The sequence below is a fragment of the Amblyraja radiata genome, chromosome 17 (assembly GCF_010909765.2).
Source record: "Amblyraja radiata isolate CabotCenter1 chromosome 17, sAmbRad1.1.pri, whole genome shotgun sequence".
NCBI lineage: Eukaryota > Metazoa > Chordata > Chondrichthyes > Rajiformes > Rajidae > Amblyraja > Amblyraja radiata.
The window spans coordinates 9135124-9156769 of record NC_045972.1 but is presented as its reverse complement, the minus strand read 5'-3'; the positions used below and the strand labels follow the sequence as shown (position 1 = coordinate 9156769).

Here is a 21646-nt window from a genome sequence, read left to right as displayed (position 1 = left end):
AGACAACATTTTGGTTTTCCTGGTTAAATCGCAAGTCCGGACCAGAAACTATCCATGACTTCCCATTCCCAAATATTGATAAACTGTTGCATCAATAACAAAGCCACTTCTAGTCCTGCTTGGGATGATTGCTGGAACAATCAGGTCTAATGTTTGTCACAAGCGGACCAAGCTTTCTTAGTAGCACCTGTTCAGCACTGCATGGTTTAAAAGGGCCTTGGTGCTCTGATCCTAACTGAGTGTTGGAATTCTACACAGACCGGTTCTGACCCCCATCTCTTCTCACTCCAGTGTCCCACCAAAGTCCCCACCTCTCTAACAAGATAGCAGCTCCTTGTGCCCTCAACCTTATGAGCCAGGCTGCACCCCATTTACAAATCCAAGGAGCCGCTGACTGATCTCCTGGCAACCTTCCCACATCCACACAATGCAGTGATGGTTGCTTTATCTCAACCCCTCCACACCACACACAGGTAACAGTTTTACCCTACATGAGCTTGACAATAGCCTTACCTACCACCACTTTAACCCTCCAACGTACTGACCACCCACCACCCAACCCCCCCCCCTCACCCATGATTAGCAATGACATGGCCCACCGCCATCTATCAATGATAATGGGCCCTTCTGACCAACAACGACAATCCTCCCCAATGATCCTCAGAATCAGATCCTGACATATGCAGCAGGGTGCATAAGGAAGAGGAATTCCTTGTGTCAGGCTGATTCAGTAGTGCTCAATGCTACTACAATTCTTCACAAACTCATCAGGAAGGCTGGCTCTGGCCTGGGGGTGCAGTTGGATTCATGGGGGGTGGTCTTGGAGGGGAGGATGCCCCTCAAACTGCGGAGCATCTTGGACAATACAGCTGGACATGACACACTGGTCAACCTGAGGAGTACCTTCAGCAACAGGTGCAGGAAAGAACTGCAGATGCTGGTTTAAATCGAAGGTAGACACAAAATGCTGGAGTAACTCAGCGGGACAGGCAGCATCTCTGGGTGACGTTTTGGGTCGAGACCCTTTTGCAGACTGGTTAGTCTGAAGTAGGGTCTTGACCCGAAACATCACCCATTCCTCTCCAGAGATGCTGCCTGTCCTGCTGAGTTACTCCAGCATTTTGTGTCTACCTTCAGCAACAGACTAGTTCCACCAAGATGCAGTACAGAATGCCACAGGAGATTATTTTTCCCTGTGGCTATCAAACTGTACATCTCATCCCCCTTCTGTTGTGGGCTAGACTGACTCACCTCCCCAATCTTTGCACATCCTCAATCCCTTCCACTCGTCGCTTTAATTTCATGTGTCATGTATCTTGTGTCAGCAGATCAATTTCCCTCCTGGGATAAATAAAGTTATATTGTATCATAAGAAACCAATGACCAAAATGCTCACTGCACAGCAACTAACTAGTGCCCCCTGCTGGAACTGAAGAATCTATTCCGATAATTCTGGCCTCAGAATTTCCAATTTCCCTTGTTCTATGAAGTAATTTATCTTGAACGGCCTCAGCTCCAACCTCCATCATTCCTCATCTTTTACAGCTTCATTTTAAATCCTTCTTCAAGTTCCCCTATGATCAAACTTTTAGCCATTTTCCTTAAAATCATTTATTTGTTTGTTAAGGTGGACAAAAATGCTGGAGAAACTCAGCAGGTGAGGCAGCATCTATGGAGCGAAGGAAATGGGCGACGTTTCGGGTCGAGACCCTTCTTCAGACCCCAACTCTATTTGTTTGTTAATGTCTTTTTCTCAATATACCACTGATATGCCCTGGGTATCTTTCTACACGAAGGGTGCTCTATAAATCAAGGTCCTGGTGATCCTGTGGCCTCAATCAGCTGGATCAAAGTTGTTTGCAGTTTAATGTGTGGCTATGTTTGAATTACTTCAACTTCACTAAATATGGGACTATACTATGTCTTGTTTACTGCATTATCTTAAGTCTGCTTTGAAAGGCATACAGATTCAGGTTCTCATTCCAACGTGGTTTTATCAAATGTGTTTTCTATTCCTCAAAATGCTATCAATATCATCTTAATAGGACACTTCAGTTCAGAAGCACTGACAAAATCATAGACAATAGACAATTAATCGAGCATTGTGTTTAAAATGCTATGTAGGTTCAGACAGAAGAGAACTTTCCTTTCATGGGATTAAACTGACACAGAAAGGTGTACCAACGCAATGCAATGTGAGAGTACCAAAACCGTGCTTGTTGGAAGTACAGAGCAAGGCTTTCATTATATTTAAATAGAAAAGAATGGTTGACGCTCTGAGTTGCTGATGCAAATACATCGATAGATGCTCCTGAACACATCATCAGTGATGTAACCTGGGGTCATTGGGTGTTTCGGGTCTTTCAACATCAGACACCCTCACCCAGTCGACCCAGCCGTGGTTGATCAGACCACGACTTGTGTTCAGGTGGCAAACACAAGTCGTGATCTGATCAACTAGCCTGATGAAAATAGTAAACCATTACGGAAGAAAGACTGGCATCAGTAAGGCCTTTCATAATCTCTGGATGTCTGAAAGTATTGTGCATTAGATTCATCTTTGTTCTAACGTGAGATCATTTAGAACGATACCCTGATGGTTAAGTAGTTCCAACCTTTTATAGAATATTTGCTCCCTATCCTGTTTCTAATAAATTTATACGAGTCAATCCACAATAATAATCATAATAGCAACTTTATAATGGAATCTAGAAATGAATTTCAATTGTGACTTTATATTCAATTCATGATGTTTCCATTTTTGTTTTCCACGGGAGAATGTTATCAACTGCAGACATGTGGCCCATAAATCACTTGCTCACATTATGCCATGATTCAAATGTTCTTTGCTGCATTATTAACGTGCATCAATTGCTTATTCAATATTTATTCAGGACGGATGTTCTCAAAGAATTGATTAATCACGTTGATTGAATTTGACACATTGCAGCAACTTGTTCTTCATGAAGACAGCTGAAAGCTTCACCGATCAACATATCTGGTTTTCTGTGATTGCTCGTCCTCCAAGGAGTTCCTTCACCAGAGTCCAGCGGGTTTCCTGCTGCTTTTCCCTCCTGCTCTGCACAATGCTGACCAACATCATGTTCTGGAACACAGCTGCCAATGGAAACGAAGAGGAACTAGGTACATGTTAATGATACAAAATAAAAATTAAAACAAAACGAAATGCACAATAGACTGACCAGAAAGGTGAACCTATCCTAGTATTTCATATATTTATCAACTATATATCCACTGTATATCCACGCTCACTGAACTTTTTTTTCTCGTATTATTATATTGTTTACAGTGTACTATGTTTACTTATTCTGCTCTGCTGCTGCAAGTAAGAATGTCACTGTTCTATCTGGGACATATGACAATAAAACCCTCTTGGCTCTCGAATCTCGAACTAACTTCATATTTCCATTTGGTTCTGGTCTCTTTTAACTTATTTTCTTCGGGTGGTAATTGCTCTCTTTGATGTAAAAGCCCTTCTCTCCTGGTCACATATAGAAGCCAGCATTGTCTAGGTTGGCTGTGGAAGACATGACATGGAAATAATCCTGTTTATTCCTATTGTCCACACGGATGTTTTTTGCAGCAGGATTCATTTAGCAATGAGCTGTTTTGCCCACTTATGAATCAAGAGGCTACTTATTTAAATATAACATCTCAGCCACTGGGCTGCTGAGATTAGTATCTCATCAGTGGCTAAGAATTAAATCCTGCTTCTTTAGACCTGTTGATGTAATGAGTTGGGTTTTCTCTTCATTTAGTAGTATTCCATATTAGTGTACAAGAGACAGGAGTGTGCACGGGGTTTTAAACGTTCTGCTTTTGGAGGGGTGACGATAGACAATAGACAATAGGTGCAGGAGTAGGCCATTTGGCCCTTCGAGCCAGCACCGCCATTCAATGTGATCATGGCTGATCATCCCCAATCAGTACCCCGTTCCTGCCTTCTCCCCATATCCCCTGACTCCGCTATTTTTACGAGCCCTATCTAGCTCTCTCTTGAAAGCATCCAGAGAACCTGCCTCCACCACCCTCTGAGGCAGGCACACATGCTGAGTATTACCAGACGAACATGTGCAATACAAATTCTTAATCTCACCATGTTATTTGGGTAGTTGGAAGATTCCCTCACTTCCACCATTCCGACTCCCGACTCTCCTCCCCCCCCCCCCCCCCCCTCCCCCCCCCCCCTCCCCCCCCTCCCCCCACTGCCTCCTGCAACCCCTGCACCCCACCACTTATTTACGCATTTCACTGGAATACTTGCTAAAGACTGATAAGTATATTTGCTTCTTCAATCCCACCTGACTTGGTGAAAATGGTCCCATCTCTGGATTTAAACTTACATTCCACGTCCATCTGTATCTGTCATCAAAGATAATTTGTGGAAAGGGTTTAAATGTATGAATGTACACAATTATTTGATTTTACGACCATCACAATTTGTCATTTGTTGGAATCATGTTCAATATTGAAAGTCAACACAAATTATTTAGTTAAAATATGAGAAATTAAACTAAAATTATTATTTCTAATGAACAGGCATGCAATGACAATTGCCATTAGTAACTTAATGGGATTTTAAAAGTTGGGCCCATTGATTGCATTGAATTGATATGTGTCTAATGCCTCTATTACAAGTTTATTACAAACACAAAAGGGGAACATGCTGTAATATATAAATTATTTAATTAGAGTGGGTTTTATTCTTCAAGGAATAAGGAGGAGACTAGCCTGTCGCTGACATGTTGTTTGTAGGAAGGAACTGCAGATGCGGGTTTAAACCAAAGATAGACCACAAAAAACTAGAGTAACTCAACAGGTCAGACAGCATCTCTGGAGAGAAGGAATAGGTGATGTTTCGGATCTGAAGAAGGGTCTCGACCTGAAACGTCACGTATTCCTTTTGCCTTACCTGCTGAGGTACTCCAGCATTTTGTGCGTTCATCTTTGCTGACATGTTGTTTACCAGGTTGTATGTTTTATTTATTGCAGATGGCAGTACTGTCACATGGCGGGAGCTAATTATCGGAATCGAAAGTGCCTTCATTATTTTTCCTGTGAATCTTGTAATTGTACAAATTTTTCGCAACGTCCGTCCCAAACCAATTAAGATGAAGAAAATGTTGAAAAAGTCAGGCGTTATCTGTGACCCATCAGGGTGTCAACGGACACCTGAGGATTTAATGATAGTGAGAGCTTCTTCTTATGTTTGACGGCATGTCTTATGACTAATCTCAGTTCTTTGTATCAGAGTCTTAGAGTTCAGATGATTGATCTCAGATTGGTGTTAACAGTGCTTTATAAATCTACACATGTCCAGAAACAATATTCAGTTTCTAAATTGCAGCAAAAGTTATTTTCACTTATTACAATCAATTACTCAATTAAGAAATCTGGCCTCACAGCGCCAGAGAGCCGGGTTTGATCCTGACTATGGGTGCTTGTCTGTACTGAGTCTGTACGTTCTCCCCGTGATCTGCGTGGATTTTCTCCGGGACATTTGGTTTCCTCCCACACTCCAAAGACGTACAGGTTTGTTCCTTGATTGGCTTGGTATACATGTAAAAAATTATCCCTAGTGTGTGTAGGGTAGTGTGTGCGGGGATAGCTGGTCGGCGCGAACCTGGTGGGCCAAAGGGCCTGTATCCGTGCTGTTTCTCTAAACTAAACTAAACTAAATAATAAATTTATATCTGCTTTTCAGATATAGCACGTTGATTTCATTAAGTTGACAAATGTGAGAAAGTTCCACACTTCTCCATTACAAATGTATTACAAACACTAAGGTTGAAGGACCTTCTATCGTGTATAATTGGTTTCATTAGTATGGTTACATTCTTGCCTTGACTCTTTTCTGTATTCCTAGCAACGTGTCGACATTTTCTGCTAGCGGGTCATGATAGGAAATTTCATTCTACCTCTGAAAGAATATCTTTAATATCCTAAAGAAAACAGTGTCACCATAGCAATCAGAAATTCCAATAATCCAAAGTATAGAACAATTAAAAAATTACAAAACCTGATGACTTTAGAGCAAACATAAAAACTATTATTGACAGTATATGTATTGTAAACACAAAGGAAATTTTTGGCACCAAGTGGGTTCTTCCTGATGTATTGAGTTACAGTTTAGACATTTCTTCGCTTGTCTAGCACTGTAAAATCTGAGTGAAATTACATTGCCAACCTTGCCAAAGAACAGTGCAGGTTGGTGCAAGGCAGTGGAAGAGAGGGCATTGAGATAAAAAGAAAAAGGATGAAGAAGATAGTGAGGTGAAGAATTAAGGTAAAAGAGAACATACAATTAGAGAAGTAAGAGACAGGGGATTAAAAATGTTAACTGGTTTTAATTTCTAGGAAATAGATTTGGGCCATATCGAGTTGGAGGAAAAATGCTGAATTCCATGGCTTTATCTTTCAGGGAATGGAAAAGATCCTTGCAACTTATTAGCCATATCTCTCAGCACCTTCCAGCTACCACTTGTCGGACAGTATATATCTCACACAGTCATTTACTACTCTTTCACCTCTTAAGGGCCTGTCCCACTTGCCGATTTTTCTGTGACTGCCGGCATCATATTAGTGTCGCCAAAAGATTTTGAACATTTCAAAATCCAGCGGCGATAAAAAAATGTTGCGACACTTGAAAAAACGCCGCGCGTCGTGCGTCATCACGCCGCATCACCGCCGCAAATTATTCGGTGACCTGATACGTCAGTCAAAAAATCGGCAAGTGGGACAGGCCCTTTACGCTTCAGTGTTCCTCTTGCATAATTCAATTAGCATGAACCATCCACTGTCCTTGACAAACATATGTGATATATGTCAGAGCGAAGTGAGGTTACAGATTATGGTGTACATAATTGGCTTATAAAATTTAAAAGCAGACTGTGCTGGTGGGAGGAAGGCATGTCTAAGACTGAGACCAGGCAAATGTTATACCCGGAGATAGACACAAAATGCTGGAGAAAAGGGCCTGTCCCACTTGGCCATCATTTGCACGCCATTTACGCAACCTCCAAAAATGTTGTCGTTGCGTAGTGACGCACGGGTAGCGTGTGGGTAGTGCGGGACTGGCGCATGGAAAGGCGTGGAGGGGTGTGGTTGGGAGAGGTATTGCGCGGCGCTCCAGGATTTCGTGATGCACAAAATCCTCGCGCGCCACTTGCGTGACATATCGCGTACGCATGCTGACGCAATGGGTACGCACGCTGACACATTGGTGTCGCACGCTGGCGTCCCGACGTCCCACGTGTATCGCATGGTGACGCATGGTTACGTCACCGCGCGCCACAGGGTATTTTAATGATGCCACAGTGATTTGCGCGCGACGTCGCGCGTAATGATGCGTCGACCTATTTTACATATGACGCGTAAATGAGGCGCAAATAACGGCCAAGTGGGACAGGCCCTAAACTCAGCGGGTCAGGCAACCTCTGGAGAGAAGGAATGCGTGTCGTTTCGGGTCGAGTCCCTTCTTCAGACTGAGAGTCAGGGGAGAAGGAAACTATAGATATGAAAGGGTAAGGTGTGAAAATGATAGATCAAAGCAGAGGATGGTCAAGGAAATGTAGAATGGTTCATTGTTGGTTGAGGGGCAGTGGACACAATCTGTAGGGCTCAATATTGCCATTAGATTTCAATTACAAAATATTATTCCCTTCCAAACAATGACATTCCCCACCAAGAACAGAATATTTATACATTGGTGTAAACATACTATAAAATGATTAAACAGATAATCTGTGAGCTACACCTCGAGGGTGTGACTTTTATTTTCTGAACGTTTAGGCCATCAAAGGGATTGCCAGTTGTTTGCCAAGGAAACTGAAAGATGCCATGCCCTCCCTGGAAGAAGATATTAGAAACACTGATGACATGAATAAATTGTTGGCTTTAATAGCAGACATTATTCAGCACTATAATGAAATTGAAGATTCTGAGACTCAGGGGACAACTGTTCCAGATAGGGGTGAGTATATCTGCCTGTCTTTTGCAATCTTCACAAGGCCACTTTACACAGTAATAATGAAGCACTTACTCACACAGCAATAATGAAGCACTTACTCACACAGCAGCAAATAAATGCACACCCTGGGCCAAAAAATACTATTAAGGCAAGAACAACTGAAATTTCAAAACTTCTGCACAATAGATGTGAGTATTAAAGATGCAGACCCAAGAGTACTTATGGAGGCAAGATCCACTTGATCATGATTTAACTGACCAGTGGGACAGGCTGAAGGGACTTAAAAGCTTCCTCGTATTCTGGTTTCCAGAACAAAACTTCTACTTCCCTTGTGGGGTTAAAAAGACCATGGAATTCTTCTGTAAACCCTTTAATAAATCATTAATCTTCATGGGCTGCCTGGCGGTGCAGCAGTTTCTGCAGCTGTCTCACAGTTTCAGGTCCCCAGTGCTGCATGGTTGTGTGGCTTTTTTGCTGCATGGCGGTGCGGCTTTTTTGTTGCATGGTTGCGTGGCTTTTTAGCTGCATTAGCTTTTTGCTGCATGCTTGTGTAGCTTTTTGCTGCATGGTTGTGTGACTTTTTTGCTGCACGGCTGAGTGGCTTTTTGCTGCATGATAGCGCGGCTTTTTTAGCTGCATTGCTGCGCGCTTGCGTGATTTTTTTTGACTGCAAGGCTGCGTGGCTTGTTTGCTGTTTATGAAGGAACTGCAGATGCTGGAAAATTGAAGGTACACAAAAATGCTGGAGAAACTCAGCGGATGCAGCAGCATCTATGGAGCGAAGGAAATAGGCAACGTTTCGGGCCTGAAACCCTTCTTCAGACTGAGAAGGATGGGCTGAGGGGTCGCCACAGAGCACCTTGTGAGGACTGGAGATGTTTCCTAAGATTTTGTCAGCCAGGTTGAACAATTTATCTGGGAGAAAGCAGGAACAGGGTACTGATTTTGTCTGATCATATTGAATGGTGGTGCTGGCTCGAAGGGCCGAATGGCCTACGCCTGCACCTATTTTCTATGTTTCTTTGCTCTTACAAAGTCGTTTTCCTATGTATCTCACTTACTTTATTCCTCACCAGAGGGCACAATGCTGCAGAACTGACGTACAGCCTCTTCCCTGCCGAGCTGGCACAATCTTCACCAACCCCTTGGCCTTGATGTTAATTGCACAAGTGCAACCCTATAATTAAATTCCCGAGCAGGATGGGTGTGATTATTTGTGGGCTGTGCCCATATTGTTGGTCCTGAGATGTGAAGGGTATGGGTGCTGTCGCTTCATCTATTTCGAGGCTACATTTTTTTGCTTCTGGAGTAACTCAGCAGAACAGGCAGCATCTCTGGACAGAAGGAATGGGTGACGTTTCGGGTTGAGACCCTTCACCAGACCGGAGGTTCACCCATTCCTTCTATCCAGAGATGCTGCCTATTCTGCTGAGCTACTCCAGCATTTTGTATCTATCTAACAATAATAACACCATTTCCAATTGTGATGTGGCCTAGTGGAGAGATGCCCCTTAAGATCCTTGCCCTAATATTAATTGATGCATGGTTAGAATGTGGTGTTGAAATACAAAACAATACCTTGCTTCGGGAATAGAGGTTTTGTGAGTGATCATTTTATTAATAATGAAATATGATGTCCAGCTTACACCAGAACAAGTGCACGTGTTAATCCAATCACATGCAGTATAGATTTCTATTAAGGAGGAATCTAATTCCTATCGCTCCTCTCCAGAGCTAGCATCTACCTGCTTTAACCCATTCTCAATAATCAGAAATTTTGAAAGCATATAGAAATATTTTCATTCTGGGTGGGAGCCAGAGACACGGAAGGACTATGTGAGACACATATCCCCAAAGTAATGGAAATGGTTGTGTTTTCAGAAAATGATTCTTCCACTGACTCTTATGGAAATGTGGGTGATGGCGATTCAATGTCCCGTAACCCTGAGGAAAATGAAGACGCTGAATTTACTGACAGCAACTCCGAGAAGCAGAAGGACCAAATCATGCAACACTTCTATCACTATGTAAATCTTTTGCTTCAGTTTGTGGAAACTGAGCTGCAACAGATGGGTGTGAAGAAATTTCAGAACCCGTACACTCAGATTCATGCCACAGACCAAGTGCAGAAGATGATTCACTTTATCAAAGCTGCAGTCAAGGCTGAAGATGGTGATGATGGCGAGGATGATGACAGCAGTAGTACTAATGGGTAGAGTTCACCTTTCCAAGTACTTAATCTTTCCTATTCATAGTTCAAAGCATTTGTTAAAAGTGACAACGAGTGTTTGGTTTGTGAGTAAAGGGAGTTGTGGGACATCGTACTTGCACAGCTGGTGGAGCGGCTGCCTCACGGCACCAGCTTCCATCCTGACCTCGGGTGCTGTCTGTGTGGAGTTTGCACGTTCTTCATGTGACAGCGTGAGCTTCCTCTGGGTGCTCCAATTTCCTCCCACATCTCCTAAAAACACGGCGGTTTGTAGGTTTATTGGCCTCTGTAAATTGTCCCTAATGTGTACGGGGTGGATGAGGAAATAGATAGAACAAATGTGAACTGGTGATGGATGGTTGGTGTGGACGTGGTGGGCAGAAGGGCCTGTTTCCAAGCAGCATCTCTAAAATAAAATAGTGGGCGGCACAGTGGTGCAGCACTGCCTTACAGCACCAGAGACCCAGGTTCGATCCTTACTCCAGGTGTTGTCTGTGTAGAGTTTGAACGTTCTCCCTGTGACCGTGTGGGTTTTCTCTGGGTGCACCAGTTTTCCTCCCACATTCCAAAGACGTGCAAGTTTGCAGGTTAATTGGCTTCTGTAAATTGTCCCTAGTGTGTAGAATAGAACTAGTGTATGGGTGATTGTTGGTGAGTGTGGTCTTGGCTGTCCAAAAGGCCTGTTTCCACCCTGTATCTGAAAGTAAACAGAACTATACTCTCGCGTCCACATTCAACATTTATAGTTAACCTAATTTTCAGAACCCTTGAGTCAAATATCTACATTTTTAAACTGTACTTTGTAATGTCTATTCATTGTCTTGGTTGTTGATTCCATTTCACGAGTAGTTTGTAAATTATTGAACAGGGAAGCCGTGTCTGGAAGTGAAAAGCAAGGCCTTCGTCAGGAAGGACTGCCTTGGTGGTTCGTTTACATTGGCTGGCTCCTGGTGTTCGTTACAAGTGCTGTTTCTGCATTTTTTACCATGCTCTACAGTTTTGATTACGGCAAAGAACAGTCCATTCAATGGCTGGTGTCCATGACCATCAGCTTCCTCGAGAGTATTTTGATCATACAACCAGTAAAGGTAAAGAATTAACCGATAAAGGAAATTAATCTGTCAATGTAATGAATGTTAAAAAAAATAGAGAGAGTATAGAGGAGATTTACTACAATGTTGCCTGGGTTTCAGCACCTAAGTTACAGAGAAAGGTTGAACAGGATAGTCCTTTGCAGATTATTCTTTGGAGGGCAGAAGGTTAAGGGGGGTACTTGATAGAGGTCTTTAAAATGATGAGAGGGATGGACAGAGTTGACGTGGATAAGCTTTTTTCCATTGAGAGTAGGGAAGATTCAAACAATAGAACATGATTTGAGAATTAAGGGACAAACGTTTAGGGGTAACATGAGGGGGAACTTCTTTACTCAGTGAGTGGTAGCTGTGTGGAATGAGCTTCCAGTGGAAGTGGTGGAGGCAGGTTCGATTTTATCATTTCAAAATAAATTGGATAGGTATATGGACGGGAAAGGAAGGGAGGGTTATGGTTTGAGTGCAGGTAGATGGGACTAGGTGAGAGTAAGTGTTCGGCACGGACTAGAAGGGCTGAGATGGCCTGTTTCCGTGCCGTAATGGTTATATGGTTATATGTTGAACACAGCCAGAATTGTAGTGCTTTTGGAGCTAGGCTAACCACTAGCTAATATTACCTAGTTCAGCGAGGTTAGCTAGCGAATAGAATTAGAATAAGCTCCGTATGCAGAGAGGAACTGCAGATGCTGGTTTACACCGAAGATAGACACAAAATGCTGGAGTGACTCAACAAACGAGACAGGCAGCATCTCTGCAGAGAAGGAATGGATGACGCTTTGGGTCGAAACCCTTCTTCAGACAGAGTCAGGGGAGAGGGAGACAAAAAGATATGGAAGAGTAAGTTGTGAAAACGACAGAATCACAGAGGGGGATCAGCAAGAGTAGGCGTTGCAGAATTCTCATCAGAGAAAGGAGGAGAACCCCTTCAAAGTAAGCATACCCGAGGAGATTTCATGGTGGAGCAGATAAAATATGTAGGAAGGAACTACAGATGCTGGTTTAAATCGAAGATAGACACAAAATTCTGGAGTAATTCAGCAGAGACAGGCAATATCTCGAGAGAGAGGGAATGGGTGACGATTTGGGTCCAGTTCACCTTCGAGAGAAGGAAAGTCACAGGGCCATTTCTCTTTATCTCCCTCTCTCCTGACTCTCTAATGATAGGGAAAACCAAAAGACAATCCTCCCTGGAACCTTTTCTGCCATTGTGTCCTGTTACACCAAAAAATCTACAGTGCTATGGAAACAGTATAATGTATACATGTCAAAGCAAGTGGACTTTACTGCTCTATGCACAGGTCCAATGAGGTTCAAGTACAATAAAACATCTTGGGTAGAGCACTGGCAATTAGAATGGAAGAGTGCTTATAAAAAGCATTGCCATGTTTGGTCAAGCTTTGGGCTCTTTTTCTTGTATTAAAGTGTCCTTTGAATATTGCGGTAACATACATAGTGTCCTGACATATTTGTGGTGTAATTCATGCAAACTAACGAGTATACATGCCAGGAACAGGAGGAGGCCTTTCAGCCCTTCGAGCCTGCACTGTCACTAATGAGATCAATTATTCTGGTAAATACTATGATTGTATAAACTGGTTATGCATTCTATAATGGTTTCAATTTGCAAAGACCTGCAGGGAACGTTGTCAACGTAACTGAATAGTTTTTTTAATTTACTTTGGGACGCAAGTACTGATTGATTAAGAAGGTAGACAAAAATGCTGGAAAAAAATGCTGAGTTTCTCCAGCATTTTTGTCTACCTTCGGTTTTCCAGCATCTGCAGTTCCTTCTTAAACAAACTAAGAGATTATTTGCCCAATCCTCTCTGCACTTGCCAGAGGAACAGCCAGAGGTGACACTGGTAATCAGCAGTGTAGTTAGCACTGGCTATATTCTTTGATAAGTACAAGAAGCAGGCATAAAGCTATGAGAATGCAGGCTCTGTTTTAGTGAAGAGGTGCAGGGTTGTTGTGCTTCATAGTCTGTGCATTTTTCAGGCTAAACAAGTTGCGGCCTGTTGTAACTAACCAGCGTTAATGGTCTCTTCTTTAAGGTTTTACTTGTGGCTGCTTTTGTCGCTCTTATTATCAAAAAGATTGAAAGAAATGACACCGAGCAAAATTTCAATAAACATCTTCTATCTTCTGAAGGTAAGTCTTTGTACTGTAAAGAATATGACATGAAAAAAAGGGATGGTTCTGGTATCTATTTGTATTGAATAATAATATAATTAACACAATGAAACTGCTCATAGACACAAAGCTGGAGTAACTCAGCGGGTCAGGCAGCATCTCTGGAGAAAAGGAATAGGTGACATTTCGGATCGAGAACCCAAAATGTCGCCTATTCCTGTTCTCCGTAGATGCTGACTGTCCCGCTCTGTTACTCCAGCTTTTTGTGTCTATCTTCGTTTTAAACCAGCGCCTGCAGTTCCTTCCTGCACAATGAAACTGCTTCTATATTTAGCATTAACGATCAACTTGGGCGGCCAACCAGCCACAGCGGGAGATTTCCAAAGGGAGCCATTGGTTTGGTTGAGTCAGTCTATTTCATTGGAGCTCCGCCCAGCTCGGCCTGTAGACTTCGGAGGCCGCGGTCTCCGGTAGGAAGCGGCCGATTCGGAACTCCAAGCCGCTGAGAGTATTCTTCCGTTCCGACATCGGAGTTTCATTATCCCGGCGAGAGGGCCTGAAACATCGAGCCGCCGTTGCGGCGACTGCGGATGCCTCAATAGGCCCCGACCACGGGTGAACATGAAGAAAAGGACTGAGCTTTATGCCAGAAACGTTGATTCCGCTGTGGGGGGATGTTTATGTTAAATTCTATAGTGTTGTGTTTATTTTATTTGTGTGGCTGCATGGTAACTCAAATTTCATTGCACCAATTGGTGTATGTGACAATAAATGTAACTTGAACTTGAACTGAACTTCATTGGCCAAGCCGCCTCTTGGGAGCGGCCATGTTGGGAAAGAACCTAACCGGATGGGAAGTGCTGTGTGGAGGGGGAATGTGAGGCTTTGGCTCAAGGGGCTTAAGTGCTGTGTGGGGAGTAAGTGCAAGGATTTGGCTCAAGAGGCTTTGACGAGAAGGCTAAAAGAGGAGAAGCTCACAGAAGATAAAGGTACAGTCTGCTATTTCTTGTGTATGTTTGTTGTGTTGTTCCCTCTTGGTTTTAGTGCAGTAGTGAGGGCATGTAGAACAGTGCAATGATACTCCTGCAGAATGTGGGAAGTCAGGGAAACTGTTGGTGTCTCTGTTGACTACATCTGTACTTCCCCTTTACCCAACTTGACACCATTTAGATAGTAATCTGCCTTCCCGTTTTTGCTACCCAAGTGGATAAGCTCACATTGATCCACATTAAACTGCATCTGCCATGCATCTGCCCACTCACCCACTATCCAAGTCACCCTGCATTCTCATAGCATCCTCCTCACAGTTCACACTGCCACCCAGCTTTGTGTCATCTGCAAATTTGCTAATGTTACTTTGAATCCCTTCATCTAAATCATTGATGTATATTGTAAATAGCTGCGGTCCCAGCACCGAGCCTTGCGTTACCCCACTAGTCACTGCCTGCCATTCTGAAAGAGACCCGTTAATCCCAACTCTTTGTTTCCTGTCTGATATCCAATTTTCTATCCCTGTCAGCACTCTACCCCCAATACCATGTGCCCTACTTTTGCCCACTATTCTCCTATGTGGGACCTTACCAAATGCTTTCTGAAAGTCCAGGTACACTACATCCACTGGCTCACCCTTGTCCATTTCCCTAGTTACATCCTCAAAAAATTCCAGAAGATTAGTCAAGCATGATTTCCCCTTCGTAAATCCATGCTGACTGGATTCTAGCATCTGCAATCAAGGGGGTAACTTTTTCACATAATTCATCGAACAAGCTGCCAGAGTAGGTAGTTGAGGCAGGGACTATCCCATCGTTTAAGAAACAGTTTACATGGATAGGAAAGGTTTGTAGGGATATGGACCGAGCGCAGGCAGCTGGGACTAGTGTAGCTGGGACATGTTGGCCGGTGTGGGCAAGTTGGGCTGAAGGACCTGTTTCTACACTGTATCACTCTATGACTCTACGACAGAAGATGTGAGACAATGGATTGAAACGTTGCGAACTGTGAAGCTAGAGGAAGAAATGTAGGTGGAAGGGGAGGGGGAGATGAGGAGTAGGTATGAAGAAGCAGCCGCCCGACTCATCACCCACACCAAATCCTGGCATCACACATCACTCCAGTCCTCAAACAACTTCACTGGCTTCCCATCTCCCACCGGATCATCTACAAAATCCTGAGCCTCACCTACAAAGCCCTCCACCATCTGGCCCCCCCATATCTCACTGACCTCCTCTCCCCCTACCAACCCTCACGGTCCCTCAGATCCACATCAGCCGGTCTCCTCTCCATCCACGTCCAACCTCCGCAGTTTTGGGGACAGAGCCTTCTCCAGGGCAGCTCCCAGGCTCTGGAACTCCCTCCCCCAACTGATCCGCAATTCCGTGTCCCTCACCATCTTCCAGTCCCGCCTCAAGACCCATCTCTTCACTTCTGCCTATCCTTAGCCCCACATCCCCTCCCTTTTCATCTGTGCATTAATTGCCTCATATTGTGTTTTGAATTGAATTCTGTCTTTACTTTGTGTACTAGTCATGTCTCTACTATTTATTTCATTCCCCTTACATGTTTTTCCTCTACCTGCTAAATTTTTGTAAGGTGTCCTTGAGACTCTTGAAAGGCGCCCATAAATAAAATGTATTATTATTATTATATTATGAGTACGTGGGGCACAGGGGAGAGGGGGAGCGGGTGGGGGAGGTGGGCCAAGAAGAGAGAGGGGGAGGTTTGGTCTTGGCATGATATTTGACCAGACACTGTGGCTGAATGGCCTGTCCCTGCTCTGTACTATTCTATGTTCTATGCCATGTACACATTCCTAGCACACAAAAGATGTAAGAATAAACTGAAGTGAATATCATATTTATCTCAATTCCTGTATCTCTGTCTCACTATGAAATGTATAATTGGCAACTTTTAAACCTGTTTACATGTGAAATGTTTCATTAGATGATACACATGACATGTTGACTCACAATGCCAAAAGAAGTGATAGTACTATTTACCAACCGCCGTCATTGAAAAATGTGGAGGAACTGAAAGCACTGCATATGAAAGAAAAGAAAATGTATTGCTTGGTTAAAAACATAATTGGTATGTATATTTAATTTAATATATTGCTGTATATATACAGACTGTTGTTCTATACACACAATGCTCTAATCATTGGCAAGATGAAAGTAAACTGGTACAGGCCAGTAGTGGTAAGAAATTGATGTTATTTTCATCCCTGATTATTGGTCTATTTAAACCTGTCCCACATTGCAACATATATCATTTTCAACATATCCTTACATCTCTGAAGGTACAACATAAGAAGCCATTTGTGGACATATAAGAAGGATTTGAGTATAGGAGCAGGGAGGTTCTACTGCAGTTGTACAGGGTCTTGGTGATACCACACCTGGAGTATTGCGTACAGTTTTGGTCTCCAAATCTGAGGAAGGACATTATTGCCATGGAGGGAGTGCAGTGAAGGTTCACCAGACTGATTCCTGGGATGTCAGGGCTTTCATATGAAGAAAGACTGGATAGACTTGGCATGTACTCGCTAGAATTTAGGAGATTGAGGGGGGATCTTATAGATACGTACAAAATTCTTAAGGGGTTGGACAGGCTAGATGCAGGAAGATTGTTCCCGATGTTGGGGAAGTCCAGGACAAGGGGTCACAGCTTCAGGATAGAGGGGAAATCCTTTAGGACCGAGTTGAGAAAAACCTTTTTCACACAGAGAGTGGTGAATCTCTGGAACTCTCTGCCACAGAAGGTAGTTGAGGCCAGTTCATTGGCTATATTTAAGAGGGAGTTAGATGTGGCCCTTGTGGCTAAAGGGATCAGGGGGTATGGAGAGAAGGCAGGTACAGGATACTGAGTTGGATGATCAGCCATGATCATATTGAATGGCGGTGCAGGCTCGAAGGGCCGAATGGCCTACTCCTGCACCTATCTTCTATGTTTCTATGAAAGAATGGGTTGACTGGGCTTGTATTCACTGGAATTTAGAAGGATGAGAGGGAATCTTATGGAAACATAAAATTCTTAAAGGATTGGACAGGCAAGATGCAGGAAATTTTTTCCTGATGTTGGGGGAAGTCCAGAACCAGTGGCCACAGTTTAAGAATAAGGGGAGGCCATTTAGGACTGCGATGAGGAAAAACTTCTTCACCCAGAGAGTTGTGAATCTGTGGAATTCTCTGCCAGTGGAGGCCAATTCACGGGATATTTTTCAGAGAGAGTTAGATTTAGCTGTTAGGGCTAAAGGAATCAAGGGATATGGGGAAAAAGCAGGAACAGGGTACTGATTTTGGATGATCAGCCATGATCATATTGAATGGCTGGGCTGGCTCGAAGGGCCGAATGGCCTTCTCCTACTTACTATGTTTCTATGTTTCTACTTTGCTCCTAGTTGTTCAAGGCATAGAATGTAAGGGCAGCATCAAGCTAATTGGACCACAGCCAACATACTGTGCATATTTCAGAAAAGCACATTACATGGAACGTGCCAGAGCACTAGAGAGTACAAGAGCATCGTCAGCTCTTGGGAACTATTATTATGAGGAGAGATTAGTTAGATGGTCATTGTCTTTGGGGGAAAGCAGACAGATTACAGATTTAATTGAAGTGTGTAAAATTATGAGCAGTTTAGACTCATTAACCTTACCATTGAGGCCAATAGCTAAGGGACATAGATTAGAAAATTGGTAGAAAGATCCAAGGGGAGTTCTTTGAAAAGTTCAATTGGATCAACATAATCAATGAAAAAAGACAGGCATAAACTGGAAATTGTAGGCCAATAGTGACGTTAACAATTCAGTAGCCAATAAGATGAAATATTTTCATTTCATATTGTACATTCAATGTCATGTGGTGTTCCAAATCCATTTACCAATTTAGACCGTTAAAGTATAGTTAACATTGCAAACCAAAAAATGACATCATTTGGTACATTTGTTTATTGAAAGATAATTATTGGCCTGGACAGCAGACCTAATGTCCTTCAAACAATATAATATTTTGGAAAACATACTAATTTTCAGAATGAATGATGAATACTTTGTTTTGATATTAGTCGCAGAAAAAAATGTCCTGGCCATTGGGATGATCGTGGTGTTTTTTCTTTGTAATGTTCTCTGATGTTTCACATCCAACTGAGTGAGTGGAAAGGACATTAGTTGAGATTCATCGGAAAGACAGCATTTCAAATCGAAATTTCCATTAGCACTGAATTGAGGTTGCCATCATTGAATGTATCCACTAATGTAATAATTTACAAAAATATAATATGTGTGTCAGCCCCTTAAGTGTTCTACTTCCTGATTAAGCTAGAGTGTATGATTGAGACCTGGAGAAACCAGGGAGTACATAGGGGTAGATGAATATTGAAAGGTAGCTAATGAATATACAAAATGATTTACAGTAAAATGACTTTTGGTAAAGAAAGAAGGATGAGATGAGATAGCCTTTTATTGTCATCCAGACCGAAGTCTGAACGAAATTGAAGCAGTCATACATACAATACAATACAATAAAAAACAACAATAAACACATATTAACATCCACCACAGTGAGTCCACCCAACATCTCCTCACTGTGATGGAGGCAAAAGTCTTAGGGCTGCAGTCTCTTCCCTCCTCTTCTCCTTCTGCGCTGAGGCGATACCCCCCGGGCGATGTTAAAACCTGTCCCACGGCTCAAACACCGTGGCCCGGGGTGGTCGAAGCTGCCGCTCACCAGACCTGCTGACGCAGCCGCTGGCCCGCGGCCGAACCCCGGTCTCAGGCCACCGCCACCAGAACTGCCGTCCCAGCCCCCGGAGCATCGTTCCAGCCCCGAGCCGGATCGCCCTCGCGTGAGTACTGCCACCGTCTCAGCCTCGCGCCAGGCCGCCGCTCCTCCCTCGCGCCAGGCCGCCCCGACCGGGCGCCGCTCCTCCCTCGGGCTGGGCCGCCCCGACCGGGCGCCGCTCCTCCCTCGGGCTGGGCCGCCCCGACCGGGCACTGCTCCTCCCTCGGGCTGGGCCGCCCCGACTGGGCGCCGCTTCTCCCTCGGGCTGGGCCACCCCGACCGGGCACCGCTCCTCCCTCGGGCTGGGCCGCCCCGACTGGGCGCCGCTTCTCCCTCGGGCTGGGCCGCCCCGACCGGGCACCGCTCCTCCCTCGGGCTGGGAACGCCGTACCTCCCCGAGCTCGGCCACTCCGACGGGAGCCCCGTTCCTTCCTCGGGCCGGCCGTCACAGTCCCTCACGGAAGCCCTGTTCCAGCCCCGAGCCGGGCCGTCCTCACGGGAGCGAGCTCAGTGCGAGTCCTGGCGGGCTCTGCCTCCTGAGCCTCGAGGTCGCCAGCTCCGCCATTAGGCCTCAGCGCAGACGGAGGCAGAGAAGGGGAATACGACAAAAAAGTCGCATTCCCCCACAGGGAGAGACAGCAAGCCCCGTTTCAACCCCCCCCCCCCAAAAAACACAAACTAAAAACCAAAACTAGACTAACCAAAACGAAAATAAACAACCCAAAAAACACAAAACAAACAGGACTGCCGGAGAGCCGCTGCAGCCAGAGCCGCGCCGCCACTAGGAAATAACTAGGATGTGGGAAAAGAGGCATCTATGATATTGTGAAAAACACATGAGGCGAGGAAAGAGGGATGGTCAGAAAGGAGAGCGAGAGAACGAGAGAGAGAGAATGAGAGACAATGTGAGAGAGAGAGAGAGACAACTTCGACCTTTGGAGCCTGATGCATACAATGTTAACAGCAGCTTGCAGCACTCTGCTCCTGAAACTCAGCAGCTGCTATTTTTCAAATTTAGTGAGACCAAATTTTCTGTCAGAGACTGATTATAGAAAAAAGCAGGAAAAAAGTAAAAGTATAACTGTATTTTTTTTATTTTATAAATTCTGGTGTATTATTCTTATAAATTAGAACTGGGTAAATTGTATGAAAATAGTTCTTATTCTTAAAGTACTATAGTAGCTAATGCTTAATGATATATAGTGCAGAAAGGCTAAAGGGCCTGTCCCACTTACGCAACTTTTTCAGCAACTACCAGCACCCGTCATAAGTCGTTGCAGGTCGCCAAAAATTTTCAATATGTTGAAAATCCAGCGGCGACCAGAACAAGGTCCGACTCTTTGGGCGACTACTCACGACCATACAGGCTTCACCCCACGACATATCGCCAGGGTGTCGCCTGTATGGTCGTGAGTCGTCTCCTCAGTCACCCAAAGAGTCCTAGCGTCTTTCTGGTCGCCGCTGAATTTTCAACGTTGAAAATTTTCGCCGACCTCCAACGACCTATGACGGGTGCCGGCAGTTGCCGAAAAAGTTGCGTATGTGGGACAGGCCCTTTAGCACATTGCTCTTCAAAAACGTTATTATGCTGTACCCAACTTTTGCTACTTCCATCAGTTTTTCTGCCATTGTTATGAAGATACAAACAAGTAAAATAGATTTAGTGAGCTAATGTACTGAGATACATCTGATACCTGGGTAAAGCAACATAAGCGACCCTTGCTTGTGAGAGGAAATGTTGTCTTCCTAGAAAACGGGCCATGTCGTGATTTTATGTAGTGGGAAGTTGTGTCATCTGCACCAATATCGGGAATTGTGTAGAAAAAAACATTTTTGCTTTTGATCACATAAATTCCATGTGCAAATTTTATTCTGGGATAATTTGTAAATTTTGTAAGGACAAGTTCCCATGACCTTAAAAGCTGTAACATGAAGTCTGTCTGCATTGCTGTATTTTGGTACTTTGGTGTGCAAGCCACAGATACATGCGGCTTATATATCATTGTGGCCAATATGGCAAAAATAGAACAAAGGTAAAACTATTTATTCTGCATTTCTTCTTTATTTTAGCACATGTACTATTTCTGGTGTCATTGGCGATTATTGCCTATGGTGAACGAAGTCCTCATTCGTTTTATTTAAACAAAGCTCTCAATGATAGTTTTACCAAGAAGTTCAATGGTTCAATAACTGTCAATGATTTTTACAATTGGACTGAAGAAATCTTATTACCGAATCTATATGGAGCTTTTGAAGGTAAATGTTAAAATAATATTACACATAAAAACATAGAAACATAAAAAATAGGTGCAGGAGTAGGCCATTCGGCCCTTCGAGCCTGCACCGCCATTCAATATGATCATGGCTGATCATCCAACTCAGTATCCTGTACCTGCCTTCTCTCCATACCCCCTGATCCTTTTAGCCACAAGGGCCACATCTAACTCC

General features: G+C 43.8%; 1 protein-coding gene across 1 annotated transcript in view; it reads left to right on the top strand.

The window, feature by feature from the left end:
• Positions 1–21646, top strand: part of LOC116982972 (polycystic kidney disease protein 1-like 2) — an 84928-nt gene that overhangs the window by 49269 nt on the left and 14013 nt on the right. Inside the window, exons 17-24 of the mRNA XM_033036505.1 lie at positions 2951–3144; positions 5014–5210; positions 7813–7993; positions 9872–10202; positions 11068–11287; positions 13345–13441; positions 16364–16507; positions 21269–21454. Coding sequence (XP_032892396.1) covers positions 2951–3144; positions 5014–5210; positions 7813–7993; positions 9872–10202; positions 11068–11287; positions 13345–13441; positions 16364–16507; positions 21269–21454 — 1550 coding nt within the window. The remainder of the gene's footprint in view (positions 1–2950; positions 3145–5013; positions 5211–7812; positions 7994–9871; positions 10203–11067; positions 11288–13344; positions 13442–16363; positions 16508–21268; positions 21455–21646) is intronic.